Source organism: Scomber japonicus, chromosome 3, assembly GCF_027409825.1.
Source record: "Scomber japonicus isolate fScoJap1 chromosome 3, fScoJap1.pri, whole genome shotgun sequence".
In the NCBI taxonomy this organism is placed as follows: domain Eukaryota; kingdom Metazoa; phylum Chordata; class Actinopteri; order Scombriformes; family Scombridae; genus Scomber; species Scomber japonicus.
The window spans coordinates 16,683,009-16,702,160 of record NC_070580.1 but is presented as its reverse complement, the minus strand read 5'-3'; the positions used below and the strand labels follow the sequence as shown (position 1 = coordinate 16,702,160).

At 37.7% G+C, this 19,152-nt stretch overlaps 1 protein-coding gene across 1 annotated transcript; it reads left to right on the top strand.

Moving 5' to 3' along the window:
• Positions 1-2,272: 2,272 nt before the first annotated feature.
• On the top strand, positions 2,273-18,312 carry LOC128355505 (LIM domain and actin-binding protein 1-like). The gene is made up of 10 exons (XM_053315774.1): positions 2,273-2,301; positions 5,954-6,096; positions 7,436-7,478; positions 10,757-11,215; positions 13,622-13,676; positions 13,771-13,859; positions 14,722-14,800; positions 14,926-14,957; positions 15,053-15,186; positions 15,821-18,312. Exons 2-10 carry the CDS (start codon positions 5,975-5,977, stop codon positions 16,890-16,892), a joined length of 2,085 nt encoding a protein of 694 aa, XP_053171749.1. The 5' UTR covers positions 2,273-2,301; positions 5,954-5,974; the 3' UTR covers positions 16,893-18,312.
• The last annotated feature ends 840 nt before the right edge of the window (positions 18,313-19,152 follow it).

The following is a 19,152-nucleotide window of genomic DNA, read 5'->3' as shown; positions in this document are numbered from 1 at the left end:
CATCTGACGTGTATTCTGCGCTGTATCGTATTGTTATTGTGGAGGTGGCCTCTTCTCAGTTTGCAGCAGATTCAGGCGACGACTGAGGAGACGCAGATGAAAGGGGAAGGAGTGAACACTGAAAATGACAGAAAGACATACAGTGGTACAGTGGCTCAAACTGCCCCCCGCCCACACCCATTTGCCCTGTTTTGTCTCCGATGCCCATATGGACCTAATCAATAATAATCCTAATCGTTATTATTATTACATTACTGGTGTTATTATCACCACCGCTGCATCTTTTTTTATTATAATAATTAATAATATGAGATAGCTGCTCCTGTCAAAATGAATTACGTCATCCATCGCCAATAGTCTACTGATTTCTTGTAGTGAGTTTTCCTCTGCAGTTTGCACATTTCCTTCAAGTGCCTCATGGTTGCATTGGTTGGCTTGCATGTGTTATTTGAAACTAAAATGACAGGGTTTCTTAGTCGGTTGTCAATTATCAGGTTATTGGCATAATGTTTGTTTTTTCAGTGGGTTAGAGCTGTTTGCATTGGACATGGCTTTTTCAAATGTGTTGGATTTCGGTACTTCTTTATTTGTGTGGTCACTGATTTGCTTTATAATGTCCTGAGTGATTGGAACATATCATCCATCTATTGTAGCCCATACAGTAGGCAAATCAAAGCCAAATGTATGTGCACAACCACTGAAAAAGTTAGTTCCTCATAATATATGACTTTAAAAGACCCCCTTCCTTCACTCAAAATGTGTTTTTGTTGTTCTTGTTCCTAAAGTTGAATGTTTGAGCTTCATGGTGCAGAATGATGTATGTGCAGAGTTTGACACAAGATGGCTGTTTCCACATTTACCTGCTGAAACTGCTGAAACCTTACTCTGTGCTCATTGAAAATCAGGTTGTAAGTTGTGGGCCTGTGAGGAGGATTTCAATGTGGTAATTATTATTTTTTTGTGGAAAAACTATACCAGACATACATTTCTGTCCCAAAAAGAGCATTTTTATGTCTTAATACATGTCTAGAGAGGATCTTTAAAGTCCCCTTTAACTCAAAATGGGCTTAACTTATTGTTACTTCACTGGATGTTTGACCTTCACTGTGATGTGTGTTTGACACTAAAAGGATGTGTTCACATTAATCTGCTGAAGGCAGCAAATTTCACTGTGCTACTAATACATTTGAATTTAACACACAACCATATGAGCAGGATTTGTGACATCTCCACTAGTTTTGAGCCAATAGTGGTCCCGTCTCCATTTTACACAAATGTGATGAGGAAACATGAGGCCTCCAGCTAAGGATGGACTTTTCAGTGAACTCAGAAATGAAAAATATTTGCACATTCACTTATTCATTTCTCAGTGAGGGAGGAGAAGTAGAGGTAATTTTAAGAATTTCTAATAAGCTAATTGAACTTTTTTATGTAAATAGCATACGCAACACACAATATTATTCAAAGCAAAGTAGGCTATATTATGTCTTAAAGCATATGTGGAGTGGATCTTTAACACTGTGAGGAGTCTTTTAGGCTTTTTAACCTAATTGTAAGTTTTTCTGTTCCTGTTCCACACACGAGTGCCTGAAGTTTGTTTTCCCCTCCACTGTGATGGGCTCCCATTGACTGTGTTAATATGTTTATGTGATGAAACATGTGGCCGTGGCTGAAAACACCCTTTTTCATTCGCTTTTCTAGTTCTGCTGAACAAGTAAATTGAGATTACTGATTTAATAATCTCTTATGTTACTTTTACTTTATATAAAACTGTGGGCATTTCAACAAATGCTGTTGCTAGGCGACTGACAACAAAACCTTCAGAGTTGCTTGAGTGCATGACTTAGTGTTTTTTATTTGTTTTTCTATGGGTTAACATCAGTTAAGAACAACAATAATAATAAAAGGCAAAGAATAATTTAATCTAATTTCTAATTGAATGTGGGTATTTGTTCCTTTGACAGAGGAGCAGTGTTCAACAACCTCTGCCCACATCACTCTAGGAGTTGCTCGTTTTACTTTCCGCATGAATGGTGATGACCAGCACGGATATCTGGTATAGATGTTGTTTCTAGGCGCTATGGTGAATTGTATGCACGCTTGCATAGGCGAGTGCACCAGGTAGAGGTAATGTAATACCTTAGGTCATTGGTGCATAAATTCACGTGACCCGGCTCTTCCACTCCCATGACACCTTTGTGTTGACTCCGCCCATCTCACACCGGGCGGTGACGCAGCGCAGCAGCGAGTCAGGTGTCTCAAGGTTTCACCAAAAGAGTGATTCGACGGAAGTTCGCACAGGTAAGACAAAGCTAAAAGTATGGACGTGAAAACATAGAATAAGTCTGGTTATAGGGTTGTTGATTTTTAAAAGTTTTGAACAGTCGAATTGGCATGTGTGTGTAGCTATAGGTATCTTGTATAGCTGTTAATTTTTACATTACACACGTGCGAATCCTGCACTCAAAGAGTTCGCTGTCTTTCGAAATAGTCAATGCCAAACCAGTCCAGCTGCTGTGTTTGTATTCTTGGCGTAGCTACACATTTCATGCCCCAAAGTGAAACTCACACACGACAATAGAAATGTAATTCATTTTAATTCATTATAGGCTATTTTGGGTTTTTACCAAAAATCACAAACGTCTGTTTATCATCCGGTTCTCTACCAAGCTCTGACAGTGTTATGTACACCTGTAGGCTAAAGTTATTCAAACATGTCAGACAGTTTATAACCATGTTAGAGCTTCCAATCATCAGCATAAGGCATGTCTCTCTTTGATTCATTGCCATTAATTCTTGCTTTCAAACTCAATTATTTCCATATGAACAGTTCATTTTGTGCCTTTGCTTTTATTGATAATTGCTTTTTACGTAATAATTGCCTTTTAGGTTAATCATGTGTTAAGCTATGAGGACTCCTCCTTACTTATGAATCATACTGTAGGCTGATTGTGTTATTTGTTGATAAGGAGGACTTGACTCAAAGTGAGGGTGAAAGGTCAGTATCCACTTTCCACTGATAACAAGTGATGGAGACAATACTAAATATAGGTGTTATGATTATCAGATTTTGAAAAGATCATATAATAGATAACTTGTAGAGGTTTATGGCTCCTTTTTCCAGTGTACCTTACTGCCTACCGAAACTGTGCCACCATTGAATAGGCTTTGTTTACATTGTGTTACCTTTGTTACCTCTGATTAATGGCAATTTAAGTCAATGGTCTCTCTACCAGTCAGGCAAGTAAAATTAATGACATCATGCCAGTGCAAATGAAATGAAAGCAATCATTAGAGAGAATGTGGAACTAGTGACTTAAATACAAAGATAAAAGATTACATTATCTGTAAGAGCTCATTGATTGTGAATAAATTAATCTAAAAAAAAAAACAATACATGAGGTGATTTTTTTTTCTACTAGGGAGTGCCACCTTTTTTTTCCTGACTTCGCTCTGGAGAAGATAGATTACCTGTTATATAAAAGTTATATAAAAAGTTTTTTATTGCTAGCTAATGAATACTGTAAGCTGTACCTCTAATCTTTATATTTGACACATGTATTAAGAAAATATAGATATATCTATTGCTATCTATTGCTGGGGCTTTTGCACATGACACATTAAAGATACCCTTACCTTTGTTCCATTTTTACACATTTTTTTTGTTTAGGTTAAAATGCTATTAATAAGGTAATGGCACTCTAAAATGTTGGAGATATGTGAATTTGTGTACAGGTTGTAATCAGTGAGTGTGCAATGCTGAGTTGAAGTGGTAATATAAGCATCTTATACGGTGAAGATGGTTTCTTTATCCTCCTGTTTCTAAACCAGTAATGCTAAAATAGTCAGAATCTAAAACATTAAGATTGTTTTCAAATACAAGAAAATCATGCTATGGCCACACCCTGTTCTCTCATGCTGTCTACTCATTTTCAGATGACATTTCTCAGCTTTTGTCTTTGTGCATTGTAGCAAGAAAACATTTCAAATCATATCCTTCTGCAGGGAGTTTATATGCTCTCCCTGTTTTCTTTAGTTGCTCTGGCTTCCTTCAACAGTCCAAAAATATGCAAAAGAAGTGGACTGGCTCATGCTACATGTATTTTCACTGCAACCGGTGACCTGTCCAGGGTGTGTCCTTGCCTTTCATTCACGCATGATCAGATAGGCTCTAGCCCCTTGATACTCTGCAGCAGGACTTACAGGGTAGAAAGGAGAATTTAAAGCACCCTTTCAGCAAGTTTCACTGTTTTTGGTACCCATAAAATAGTAATGTCACACAACACAACATATCACTAATCAATAGCCAGTGTAAACTAACTTGTAACACCAGCAAACAGCCCAAGCTATTAATACACAAGACACCTAATCAAAGAATTCGAGCACTTGAGCTGCATCATACAGTGTCTAAATAGTAAATCTATAGTAACTAAACATTTAAGACTGTTGGTAACATAGTCAGATGAGTAATACCTAATGCCAAGCTGAAATTCATGTCAATCCAAAGTCCTCACACTGCTTGTCACCAGTATCGCTTTGCATCAGACTGATGATGTAATAGGTGCACCTGACTGAAAAGGGTCAGAGAGTGAGACAAGTGATTGTCTACCAGCTGTGCACTGCAGTGATTAAACACATGGTTTATAACATAATGTCTGCACACTAAAGGAGGGATTCACAGTCAGACATTAGGCTGGTCTGTCTCACTTAGACACATAAACTGCAGCAGAGGCTCATCACCTGTCTGCAGCTCTACTTTAAATATGGGTTTGTCAGAGTAAAGTTAAAGAACAACTCTGTGTGTCTGAGTGTGGGTGTGTGAGATATGTGGTTGTGGCTCTCTGCTTTACTCTGGTCTTCTATGAATTTAGCTGTAGATGAGTAATCTGCTCAGATGATCATGTGCTCACATTTAGAAAACAACAGCTTAGCTATTTGCAGTTTGTGTTTCCATCTTGTAATCAAGTGGCACAAGCTGGGGCACAAGTTTGAACATGTCCACTACAGGCTTGAGTTTGTAAATGACTGTGTTTATATGTGTGTTTGCATGCTTATCTGTTTGAGTACGTACAAGAGCATGAACTCTTTGGTATGTATGATAGGTAGGGTGAGTGCGGCAAGAGGTAAAGTGATGGAGGGCATGTTATGAACACATCAGTGATCTCAGACAACAGATAGTTCCTCTACATGCACAAACCTGCACGACATGCTTCTGAAGAGTCTGTGTATGTCAATATAGATTTCAGCTTTTTACTATCCATTTAAAGAAGGGCTTGTTGTTTATCTAGTCGTTGTTTGATGTTGCAGTGTAGTAATGTCACCATGGTAGGCATGGGATGATAACCGTGTTCAAGGTATACCACGATTTGAAAAACCACAATAACCGAAACCGCCAAAATTTCTGTCATACCGTTTCTAAGGTCAAAGACAGGAAGTGCTGGTCAGAAATCAGGTGGTGCAGCTGCAGCGTACGAGTATCACAACCCCTCACACTGTCATTACAGTATATATTCAGATTAAATTAACATGTCTGTCTTTATTTTTCTTACTTTTAGGAACATTTTAGAGCTGTAATCGCAATACCGCCATACCGTGAAACCGTGATATTTTTTCTTATGGTTATCATACCGCCAGAATCTCATACCGGCCCATGCCTACACCATGGTTGCCTCTACTGCCTAAAACATACAGCTTGTACATGTGAAGTCACTCAAATGAAAAATGGACTGATTTCAAACAAAGGGAGAAGGGGACTATTTTACTCATTTTATATTTTTGGCCATAAGAAGCAAGAATTCTTCAGGGATGGGGCCCTTACTGACTGCAAATTTAATATTAAGTTCAGCAAAGATATCAAGTTTAATTTTCCTGTTTTGGTAACTGTCTAGAGAATGATCTTAAAGTAAATGTCTCATAATACACTGTGCCTATAAAAGGTGTTTTTGTGTTTCAGGTATTCAGGTAGTTGTCAGAAATGGAAAGTAGCCAGTTCAGTCGAAGGTCCTGGGCGACGCATTCCTTGCGTATCACTGCAAAGGAGCTGTCACTTGTGAGTGGTCGAGGGAAAAACAATGCCATCGCTGAACGCTTCTCCAAGTGAGTAAAATCTGTTTTTCAGTAATACTTGTTCTTAACTTCTACTCATAAAACCAAATGTAAACCCATATTAACACATCTTATATGCAGGGTCAACATTTTTATTTTGGGCAGAAAATGAACTTTGAATGGTAAATTAAAACTTTTTTTTAACATAATACTATCCTGCACTAGTTTACAGTGTATTTAGGACTAGGTTGAATTGGACTAAATTGACTGCTATGAAGAGTAAAGGCTGATTTATGCTTCTGCGTAACCTCCACGCCGTAACTACGTCGGTGCCCCAACGCCGCTGCACACCTTTCTAAGTTCTGCGTCTCACCATTGCGTCGTGTTTTGTTGCGGTGCATTAATCTGAATGGTTATCAGTGTCTCTAGTCCCTTCCCAGGTATGACACAGACAATTTCACACTTTATTTTTTTATTTTTTCCTATAACAAGTATTTAAAAAAACTTGATCCACAGCAGATTGAGCTACTTATTTCAAGTGAAAATGTGCTTGAAACAAGTGAAACTTATTTATTACATTTATTTTAAGTGTAATGAGATTAATTTTGACTAGAAGATTTTGAGTTTTTGCAGTGTTTTGTTGTAATGCACATGATTGTCACACAACATTGTTCTATTACTCTGCATATTTTTTGCTACCAAGCAAACCAATCACAGCCCTTGCGGTCCACGTTGCCATGACGCGTAGTTAGGATTTTTTGGAGGTGCACGTCAGGCTAAACCGTCAACGTGACGCAGAAGTATAAATCAAGCTTAAGACTGCTATTTAAATACATGTAAATACAATCTCCTAAATATTTAATAGAATAGAGTCTTTATTGTCATCGTACATGTACAGTGAAATTGAAAGCAACCCTTATGGCGCCATAAGTAAAAAAGAATAAAATATAAAAGAATAAAATAAATAAGTAATCAGTACTAAAACTAAAAGGAAGGTGAAAACACATAATACACATACACAAGACATCTCACATGTTGACATCAATATTGCACGATTCTCCTTAATATTATACACTAAATAGTTGTTGCAGTTATTACAGGATCAGGTTTTGGAGCATTTAGAGTAGAGAGTGTAATTAAAATACATAAATACATATTTTATATGAAATATTACTTCCTTAAAATATAAAAGGTATATTTAAAACCAAATTTAAATTTTATTTAGACAAACAGACAGTTCATATAAAATGTTGAAAAATGTCAAATATAAACATTTCACATTATGCAGTTCTTGTTCAACTTGGAAGGTTCTTAAAAAAACAACAATAAGTTAGTATTTAGTATAATATAATGATCACCAGAGGTCAGTGTTGTGTCCGTCTTTTTTCAGGTACCAGAGAGCTGCGGAGGAGTCTGCAGAGAAGAAAAAAGGAGTAAGTATTTACCTATATAAGTATTAAGATTTTTGAACAGGATGCTACAGACAATTTATTAGTTGATCAGTTTTGAGACATCTACACATTGATTTGTGCTTCTGCATTATTAGTTCTGTACAACTGCTCCTGAATTTGATAGATGAATGCCAAATTAAGTTCAAGCTTTCTCACAAAAAGATCAAATTGTTTCTTAAATCTCTTATCTGTGATTTAGTGTAAATGCATTTTGATAAGCTTTTGTTACCAAACGATGTTATTAAATTAGGCGTATACACCCTTTATTTCCTTTTTCATTAACTCACAAGAGGCCCTTCACCGCTGTTGATGCTGAACTAATTGTTGCACATTGAGATGAGCAGTACACACTCACTCACCATGCCAACCACACACACTGTTTGGGCCAAATGTCTTGTCTTGGCTGACCTCTCATTGGCCACTTGTTGCGATGGGCAGGTTATCAAACCCATAATCCTTCTTCAGTGTAATCCCCTTGCAATGGTTGTGCTCCCAACTGTTGGTTAGCTGCTTTGTCTGTGTGAGTGACTGATAAACAAGCCCGGACTGAGATTAAATGGATAACTGATCAGCTAATATCATGAAGAAATTTAAGGTAATGCTGCTGAGGATGTATTGTGTGTAATGTAGTAAGTGTCTAGAAGTGTATATAAGCCACCTGTGTGACAAGCTTGTTAATTTGTTTAGGCTTTGTTTACTGATCTGGCTGATTATGACAATGACAACAAGGCGTTGCTGTTTTCACACCAGGTGAAGTGTGATATGAATGAACTTGAGAGTTTCCTGCATCACACACTTAGACGTTGTGTTTGCAAAACTTAAAAGATGCTTGGAGGGCAAACTTCTGTCAAAGGGATTTTTAAAATACAAATTTACATTTTTATCATTCATCATAGTTTATAATAATTTTCAATAGATAGCATGTATGTGAGCTGATGCCACTATTACAAGAATACAGAACTGTAGTTAAAATAACACGTGTCCTGATGGGTCTGAGCCTAATTTGAACAATCAGCATAAAAGACCATCTGTCTAGCATGTGTGTGTTTGAGGGGGTGGGGTGGGAGAAGGGGGGGGACTCTTCAAACCTAACAATGATGCAATTAGTCCGTTACTTGATAACTTGATAAAAAATTCATCATAATATACTCATTTATCATTAAAAAACAAACCCTCTCCATATGTTGGTGTCATTCACATTTAATTTGAACAGACATTGAGATTGATTGATGTAATTGTTAGATTATTAAATAGTAAGGAAATTATAGTTAAAATATTGTATATGTTGTAAATCGCTGCTAATTTATATTAAAAAAAATTGGACTGTCACCACATTGATGCAATCTTTTATCCATATTGCATTCCCGCTCTTCAACAGTATCATCTGCAGACATGACTTGATCAAACTGGTTCTCATGGTATCTGTGTGTCCATCTTGGCTTTCTAACCAGGAATATGTTTAAGGCATTTCTATCCATGAGTGATTTAGAGAAAGAGACTCATTTTTCAATCAAGTCAATCTTCAGCATGTACAGAATAAAATTTCTTGAATTTTAAATAGTGTTAAACAGAGAGAAAAACATAATTGTAGTCATAGTTAGTGTAAGACATTTACTAATTACTTTTACAGTTGCATAAAACTACTAAAACTTAAACAAACACCTCCCAGAATATTTGAGTTTAGTCAGTACAATGTTTAAAATGTTCTCTTTGACGGACTTGCTTTCACATTGTTTTAAAGCCTTTTGTTGTTTTATTGATCCATTATTTTTCTTTTCATCATGTTTTAAAAAAAACTTTTATTTCATATTGTGCCTTTTGGCCTCGTCCAAAGCCTATTTAAAGATAGCTGAAATGAGTGCCATGTAAATACGTTTTTTCATAGCATGACGTGTGAGTGGAAAAATGTCAGAGCCAACACAGTGAACAAAGAGTTAACTTTTCCCTGAATGTATCATTTCCTGCTCTGGTTTCCTGGGTATTCTGACTCTCTCTCCTTTTCACTTTCCTGGTGTTAAAGGGGTTGGACTAACTCTTACGAGCAGATTTTGTCTAGCGGCTAACATCTGTGTGAGCTCTGCCTCTCACTGTCTGTCAGCACACTGACCGGTACATGAGGACCAACCAAAGGACACTCACTTTTCTTGCTGTCTAGTTGCGGTTACATCTTGTTTAGCCACTCCATCGCATTCAGAGGTTTAATTTTTCTTCTCTTTTTGCTAAAAAACGGGGAACAATCTTGTCACTGTCCAGCTCTTTCCATTCACCCAGGACTTGCCTCACAAAGGCAGTAATTGTGTCTCTGTTTTGTGTCCACTTTGGGGTTTCTGTCCCTTTTGTTCAGTCCTTTATGTTCTTCTTTCTTTTTCTTTTTCTTTATTGTTTCTATGTCCATGTGTGTGCATGTTAATAGAACTTATTTGCACATGTACAAGATTTATTATGTGATACACTAATGTGCTCCGGTAGTTTAGTTTTGGGTGAAGGAATGATTATTAGAACTGATGTCATTCCTAAATTAAGTTGAAAATTCATCTGCACTTTGTATTTTTATGTATTTATTTTTAAATGTGGTTTATTATGGTAGTGTGGTAAGTGTTCCCTACTGACCTGGCAGGAAAGCGTCCCTACAAAAGCTCATATTGTTCGCTAAGGTTTATTAGTTGATTGGTTTACTTATATGAGGGTGATTTACTCTCATGGCCAACTTCTCTTTCTTCAATGTGCCATTCCTCTTTTCTGCAGGTCACACAGCAGTAGTGTGCCCTTCTGTTGTGCTGTTTACTGCACAGCATGTTTTTTTGTCATGAATAGCCGAGTGACAAACAGAGGCATCCTCAGTGTTTTTGGGAAAGGTGAAGTTGTCGCGTGGAATGGAATGTAGCTGAAAAATCCGCTTGCATGCTCAGCCCTGCTATCTCCATCTTGAGCCCGTCTGTTGCCTTCAACAGCCGCAGCAAAACATCTATTTCCTGGACCAGCTTTGAACAGCTGTTCACCTAATCTGCCAGTGAAGCCAAGTGCAGATTCCAGCATTTCCTTTATACCATTGTGCAGCTCTGAGCTGTATGTTTATGAATGGTTATGCTTGTTTGTAGAATAGAAATACTTAAATATGTTATCCCATCCAAAGAATGACATTATGTCAGTTTGAAAAGCCTTTATATTGTTGATTGGCAATGTTTGTGGATTTATTTTCATTTGAAGTTTGGCATGAACAGCATTTAACTGCTTTCAATCTCCTCTCTTTTTCCACGTAGTCTTTTGAGAGTGCGTCACCCTCCCTGCGGTCAAGCAACCTGAGTGCTCTGAAGAAGCGCTGGGAGCAGGCCGGAACCACTGATCACGTCAAGTCTTCTACCAACCCATCTCCTGTCCAGTCCAGCTTACGTAGCGCACCTGTTGCCTTGACCAGGCAGACTGCTATCAGTGAAAACCCACCTCAGCTGAAGAGACCTGGCCCGCTGACTGCTCAGGAAGGTCAACATACAGTCCGTAGTGCCCAGAAGCCTCCAGCAGCAGCTCCAGCAGCAGCTCCAGCAGCTCCAGCAGGTGAAGAACAGAGAGGGATGGACAGGGATGAGCTGACACACAACGAAAGACCAGAAAAGCTTGAAGAGCAAGTTCCAACTAGCCCCTGTGCCTCCTATGAAAAACCTCGAGTGCCACTGAACAACCTGAAGATGAGGTTCGAGAAGGGAGAGGAGAATACAGGAAAGGTAAAAATCATTTTATCATGTTCAGTAAACTAATAATATTATGTGTAATGAGCACAAAGCCATCATCATCACTTAGCTGCAATTGCAATTATTCTCATTATCAATTGATTAGATTATTTTTTTAATTGATCAGTTACTCATTTTGTCTTTTAAAATGTCTGAAAAAAGTTTCATCAAGCACAAGGCGACGTCCACCCATCACAAAGTTACAGAGTACTTTTGTCTATGACAAAAAATGGCAAACCTTCACATAAGAGAAGTTGCAACCAGACAATTATCATTATTTTGTTTGCAAAATGACTGAAATAAGGAATAGATTATCAGATAACTGATGACCAATTGTCTCTCGATTGCTTAATCAATTAATCAACTAATCGTTTGACCTCAGCTGCTGTACAAGTTAAGGTGGTATTTATTTGCATACATGTTGTACATGTGCATCTATTGGTCTATGTCTAAATCGCAGGATTTAGCTGTAAATCACAATGTTTGAGGTGGGATTTGCTGTGTTAATGTTTGTCAGCTAAAACAATCCTTTTGAGGAAAGGCAGAAAGTTTTCCAGAAGTAGTGGGAGTCTGGCTTGTTGCTGCACCGCACAAGGTTTATCCTACCTTACAGCAGATCAGAGGTACCTGATCAAATGAACAGAGCACAACAATTAGTAGAATTAGTTCTCTACTATCTCTATTTACGCATATAAAAGAGAGATAAGAAGATGTATATGCAGACCATAAAAACTTTTTTCATATTACTTTAAACTCCTTCCATTTGTTCAAACCTAATGTTTTTTTCTGAAGTAGCTTTGTTTATCCTCACCTCACCACCACCCATTTCTACCCTTTTCTCTCTCTCTCTCCGTCTCTGCCCAAAATAACAAGCACTCTTCTCCTCACCTCCAATAACAGAGGAATGTAGGAACATTCCTGACTTAGGGCTATTTGACTCTTCAGAGAGCCACCTCTATCTCACTTTTCATTAGCTACAGTGTGTGTTAGGCTTATTTTTCCTGCAGGCCTGTCATTTTGCTTAACCCTCACACTCTCAACTTTGCCATGGTGTTGGTTCTCCAGTTCTCAGAGTTGAAGTCTTTAAAACTAACTCTAACTCAGTAGCACGATTTCAACATTATTACATCACTATTAGGAAGTAACATTCAGTTGAATGGAAAGAAGAAGTAAAACCAGTTGTGTACATTTTACAGGATAGACTACTACTGGTTTAAAGGTTAAATGTCTTCCTGTTAAAATTTTATATGAATGTAATCAAGCCCTCACCTTAATGATTCATTGAATGTGGCAGTTGGTATTTGGGTTTATGTGGCAGAATAAAATGGTGGCACAACAGGAATCCACAGTTTTCAATGAAACATCCTAATGGCCTGTTTTAATTGGCCAAAACTCTTTTCCACCCGTGTATAGACAGGATAACTGCTGAGCCAAACTGTCTGGTTTACTCATTAGTGTTGGTGACACGTGGGCATACACACACATACACACACACACACACACACACACACACACACACACACATTCTGTACAAATGCAATGGAATAGTTTTGGTTTTAAGTGGTCAAAGGCAAGTTGGTGGCTCTCCATGCAGGTCACTTGCATTCTGGTTATTACCAGATGTTAAATGAACAACTGGAAAGGACGTCACCAATTTTTTTTCTGTAACTCCAGTTCTGGTGTGCTCGCTATTTTGTTGCAGAGCGTCATTTCAGCTGCAAAGAACAGAGGCAAAGTGACTAATAGTAATGACTAGTGACTCTCATTATCCTTTAGTCAGTAGTTTGAAGTAACAATGGACACAGGACAGGAAGTGCCTAACATACATGGCCCAGTCTCTGTCTTAATTTGATCTACATGTTTTGCAATCTGTTCTTTTAACTGAAGAACGGTCATTTTTGTCTGTGACATCATTTGAATTTCGGTCTTTCCCCCTTTATGTTGATTGACAGAGACTTAAATAATAGCTCATACTATTAATTCACACACAAATTAAACTTTAATAACTTGTCTAAAAAATATTCTGTACATTGCTGGAAGTTATAGGAGTAAATAATACGGCATGTAAAAATACATCATCTTTGCAGGTCCTCCATGTTCCAGCATTATAAGGATCTTTATGATAATCTTTAAAGGTTTTTTTCACTTAATTATAATTTCTTGTGCACAAATCATGGCTAAAACACGATCATAAAAAATCAGATATAGAAACGTAAATATTATGGTTTGCGTCTTGTAAAGCTTTGTGGAAGTGGTCTGTGAGTAATGTGCAGTGATTGATTTACACCATAAACTAAAGTTAGTAGAGGACAGGTGAAACTGGGTTGATGAATAAATTAGTTTATAGAACCAATTTTATAAACTGGTCGTCTGATTCCACCAATCATTTTACTCTTCTAGAGTGGCAGGACAACACTACGCAGTAATTCATCAGAGGAGATGGACCAACACAGTGGTGAGCAGCCTTACTTCAATTTCACCACTTTACTGCAGAATAACAACAATCAAATGATTAACTTTGATTCTCTCGTCTACTTCACGTCCACCAGTGACTGACAGGGTGCTGGAGAAAACCTCGCTGAGGGAGAAGATGGCAAAGTACCAGGCTGCTGTTACCAAACAAGTCCCTGCACAAGATGTGAGGTCACACAAATGGAGCAAAAATAAAATCATGTTTAAAACGTTAAACTTTTAAAATATAGTTTCTCTAAAATCAGATTTGAAATGTTTTTTTTATTGAAAATGTTCTATTGCTTTTTTGTGTCAAAAGGATAGAGATGGAAATACTTCAGTGTTCAAAATGTATTATATCATGTATTCAGATCAGGGCTATTATAGTTTTGAAATTTCCATTAGTTTTTATTTTTATTTAGTTTTTCAGTTTGCTTTTTTATTTCAGTTTAGTTTAAGGTAGTTTAACAAGTGATGAAGTAGTAACAGTTTAGTTTTTATTTTGAGGAATTGACTAGTTTTAGTTTAGTTTTTATTTAGTTTTAGTCTTATTTTTAGTTTTTCAGGTATTAGGAGGAAAGCCTTGATTAGTACAATCTGAAAAGGATTAAATAATGCCTGACACTGAGGTCAAATTGGCCGTGTTTGTGGTCTCCCTAAGGGTAGTAGTCCGTTATCTCAAGAAGTCAAACTGAACACAATACAGTAAAAATGAAAAGAAAACTAAAACTAAGCTGATTTGATCTGCAATTCAGTTTAGTTTTAGTTTTGCATTATTCATTGTAGTTTTCGTTTTTTAACAAAACTCTCTTTTTTTAATTTCAGTTAACTAAATTATTTTTCCACTGCTAGTCTTAATTTTAGTTAACTATAATAACCCTGATTCAGATCTCTGTATTTTCTAAATGATTTTTAAAAAATTAAATAACCTGTCCATTTTTAAAATACTGATTTAAGAATCTAAAATAAATGAATAAGTAATATACGGTAAATAAATGTAACATTAATTAATTAATAAAAAGTAAATATGTTTATTGTGGCTTCTCCAGGGTCTGGCTCCAGAGGTGCCTACTCCAAAAACATCTGCGCCTGTAAATGAGAAACCTGTACCTGTGCCTGAGTGCAATGGTAAGTCTACAAGGACATATTCCCACATTAATGTTATTGATACAGTATTACTTGTAATGTAATATATGATACATGTAATACTTGTACAAGAGAGACAGAGGTTTTGAATGTTTTGTCTGTTTCAGGGAAGAGCAGCGAGCCAGCCAAAGCATCCAGGGTGAGTCAGAGCAACAGCAGACATGCATAAACCATGAATCACTTTTTCAGCCCTTATTGATTATGGATCTATGTGGCTTTATTTGTCTGTTTTAGAAGTTCTGCCCACCGGTGAAGGAGATATGCATTGCTTGTCTGAAGACAGTGTACCCATTGGAGAGACTGGTGTCTCAAAAGCATGTTTACCACAAAGCCTGCTTCCGCTGTGTTCACTGCAATACAAAGCTCAGGTTTGTCTCTCATGGATGCATATTTTACTAGACTAGACTACAATATTTACATTATCAACTAACTAATGAAGTAATTGTCTGCATCATGGTAAATGGACTGTACTTACATAGAGCTTTTCTAGTCTTTACGACCACTCAAAGCACTTTACATTACAACTCATTCACCCATTCACACACATTCATACACTGATGGCAGGGGCTACCACGCAGGGTACCAACCTGCACATCAGGAGGAAGTTAACTATTCATTCTCATTCACACACCGTTGGCGCAGCAACAGGTGCAATTTGGGGTTAAGTGTCTTGCTGAACCAATTGGAGGACGACCGCTCTATCTCCTGAGCCACAGCCGCCCATCATCATGTCTATATATCGACTTATGATATAATTTTATATTATAATTATATCAGTGGTATAAAATGATCTTCAAATGACAATAATTTATTATTTATCGTGATTATTTCTGAGACAATATATATTCCAACAAAAGTAGTTATTCTGACAGGCCTATATTTCACAAATACCTATTATGCTTTATGCATTTAAACAGTAGTTCCTCCTCATAAATCATGGAAATTTGTCATAGAAAGTACAATCTGAAACAAAATCATCTCTTTGCTTTTCTTTGTTTCCAGTTTTGGGAACTATGCCTCTCTGCACGGTAATGTGTACTGCAAGCCCCATTTCAGCCAGCTGTTTAAAGCTAAGGGTAACTATGATGAGGGCTTCGGCTATCGGCCTCACAAGGAGATGTGGGAACCCCGAGCTAACGGAGATGAAGGTGAAGAATTGGTGAAACCAAAAGAACCAGAGGCACCAGCAGCAGGAACAGGTTCAGTTCAGAGTATCTCAGACAAAGAGCCAGCCCCGCCAGTCGAAACATCCCAGCAGGTCAAAGTTACAGACATGACTACCAAACTGGAGACACGTGTGCAGTCACATGCTAGCTCTGGTGAGAAACATCAGTCTGCAGAGAAGCCAGCTGAGACACGCAGGCTGAGGATCGCCTGGCCTCCTCCAGGTGGTGAGGGCCAGTCTGGAACAGGAGCACTTAGTCCCGTCACAGAGGGAGCTGCTTCAGGCCGATCCTGGAGAGCCAAGTGGCCACCAGGGGACGATGTACCATCATCCTTCCAGAGCTCTGACCGAGCTGAACTGAAGGGTCTGAGGAGGAGCTCTTCTCTGAAGGAGCGCAGTCGGCCTTTTACAATCGCAGTTAAACCTGCCCCTGCAGCTGGTCCAGGGCCCAGGGAGCCTCGTCGCCCTCTCAAGTCGCTGCTGGAATGGAGAGCATCACTGGAAGAAAAAAGCTCATCTGAAGAACAACCCAGAGAAAACAAACCAGAGAAACAGCAAGAAAAGAAAGAGCAGGTGACACCTCAGACGAGTGAAGATGCAGCAAGTCTAAGTGAGACCATCTCAGAGGAGGATTTGGAGACTGTGCCTAAGCAACAGGAAGACAGAGATGAACAGAGAGGAAAAGAAGCTGCAGACCAGAGGGTGGTTGAAGAGGGCTCCCTCAGAAGCATCTCCCCTGATGTCTCAGTATCCCCCTCCCCACCATTGCAGCCAAAACAAAATCGCACCTCCCAGGATGTGGGCTTCTGGGAGGAGGACAAAGAAGGAAGTGATGCTGAGGAGCTGAGTGCAGAGGATATAATCAAGAGGAACCGTTACTATGAGGAGGAGGAGGACTCTGACTCATAGAAACATCTCATGATCAAATTGTCAATCCACCATATATAACACTCAGTTAGTTTCATCATCTCAGTTTATTGGTAGATCATTAATTTAGCTTTGCCAGATTTTATAGTCTTTAAAGTTGCAAAAAGGTTTAATAAGCGTGTGTATGTGCATATATGTTACAATAATTGCCTTTAATCTCTAAAGTACAAAAGTTTTTTCAATACTGTAAAAATATCTAATACAGCTTTTATATGACTCCTGATCATACTGGAAGGTGGGCCTCTATTAGAAATCAGTACATTTCTGCACCTCATCTTTTGATTTATTTTATCCAACAACATACTTAATGTAATGCAAATTGAAAGTGCTTTTTAATTACAGCCAGCACCAGCCTGCATCAACCAAAACTGCCATTAGTGTATTTTTACCCAAACTAGAATACATAAAAGACCCAAGTATCTTATTACACCAAAACAGTACTTTATTCTTAAGATATTGCTGGAAAACAAGTCATTGTAGAGGTGATTTCTTTCTTTTTTTTTAACTCAAATTTATATTGTGAATTAGAGGAAAAAACAAAAAAATATATAACCCAAGTAAGTATGCTCTGGGTTAGAGTTTAGGGAGCACATTACTTAGATCTTGTCTTTTCTCAGGGATGCAGACATCATCAGTGTCTGCTCCCTCATGTCCAGCTGCCTTTGTACTGTATCTCCTCTCACGAGACTGCCGCTATCAGAGGCATTACAGTGATTTACAAGAAGTTAAAATACTATATAGCAGACAATATGCAGTTTACTTGTTATTAAGCCTTTACCTTATCCAAACATCTGCATAATCATAACTACATGTAAATGGTGATGTGCAAATTTACATTCAGACCAGTCAGTGAGCTATAATAACACTCTCCAGCAGGGGGCTCTCTGGTCTGAAAAACATTCAACCGAGAGACATAAGGATGTATTGCAAAGGGATTCTCAAAATCATATGTGGAGATATATGGAGATATATTCATGTAGAATCTGATGGGAGTCAATATTCCCTACTATGGTTTTTAACACATTTGAAAATGTGCAGCCTTTGTGAAATGATCTGAAACCTCTGAAACTAGAAAGTTATGCTCGAGATGCTCTGGAAATGTTACCTCACCATTACCTCAAAAATTGAGAATGTATAATTAACCAAAGTCTCTACTGACAGCTAACCTTTCAGTCTGATAACTCAGTATGTATCATCTCTTTGGGCCTTCTGGATTTGTCTTTAACATTGTAAAATGTGGTGTCCAATTTATATGTAAAACACTTTGTATTTTGAAAAGTGCCGCGGAATATATGTTTGCACTGCAGAAGATTTTTTAATAATTTGTATATTGACACGTTGCCCACCACAGTGTAAGCTGTTGTTGAAACACATTAAAATGTATCGATAAGGACAATCAAGAGTCTGCACTAAGCTGATGCATCTTTTTTCACATCACATCACAAGACTTGCTGTCTCCTCCTTGGTGAAGAGCAACAATTTTACATATAACACACAATAAGGTCAACTGAACAGGGACACTGTGGTCCATCTGGACTAACATGAATTTTCTTTCTTTTCACAGGAGATCATTTTTTGTTTTCTACACAGGCTACAGTCAGAATTAGGGGTGTTGCACTAAGCTGGTATTGATGATAACCATGATACTAAAGGATGGAATGTTGATATTACGTTAATAATGCACATATGATAATATCTTGTAAATAATCCAGCACCTCTTAAACTTTTTTTCTTACGTTCTCATTTTGTCTTTTGAGGAAGTCTGTTAACTGGATAATAAATATTCTCTCTCTTAGAGAAATTGGAATTTCCCCCTCCTCTGAAGATATGACTTGCATTGCTGTTATATTAAGCTTACTGTTGAGCAACAATTTAAATAAATGTACATATTTAATACATATAATTTAAGATTTCCAAGACACCAAAATAAAATATAACTGATAAATCAAAATGACGCAGTAGTTCACACACTTCTCAGTACATCATCTTAAGATCATCATCCCTTTTGACATGCTGTTAAACAGAAGACGAATTCAACAAGGGCCTAAACCTGTGAAAAAGCACTTTGACCCCAGCACTACAACTTGTAACTGTGGAGTATGAGGAAAATATATATATGAAATTGTCTTGGGATCAAAAGATTTGATTTACATTAAAAACAAGAATCTAAGATGATCTCATTTGCATTTAAAGGCAACAGACAACACAATGTTACACTACATTCCTCAGGAACTGAAAAAAG

Bases quoted from the DNA above. Each gene is read 5' to 3' on its own strand.
- LOC128355505 (XM_053315774.1), top strand. From the start codon at position 5,975: ATGGAAAGTAGCCAGTTCAGTCGAAGGTCCTGGGCGACGCATTCCTTG. The intron at 7,479-10,756 runs GTAAGTATTTAC...TTTTCCACGTAG, and splicing joins CTGCAGAGAAGAAAAAAGGA to TCTTTTGAGAGTGCGTCACC. The intron at 11,216-13,621 runs GTAAAAATCATT...TTACTCTTCTAG, and splicing joins GAGAGGAGAATACAGGAAAG to AGTGGCAGGACAACACTACG.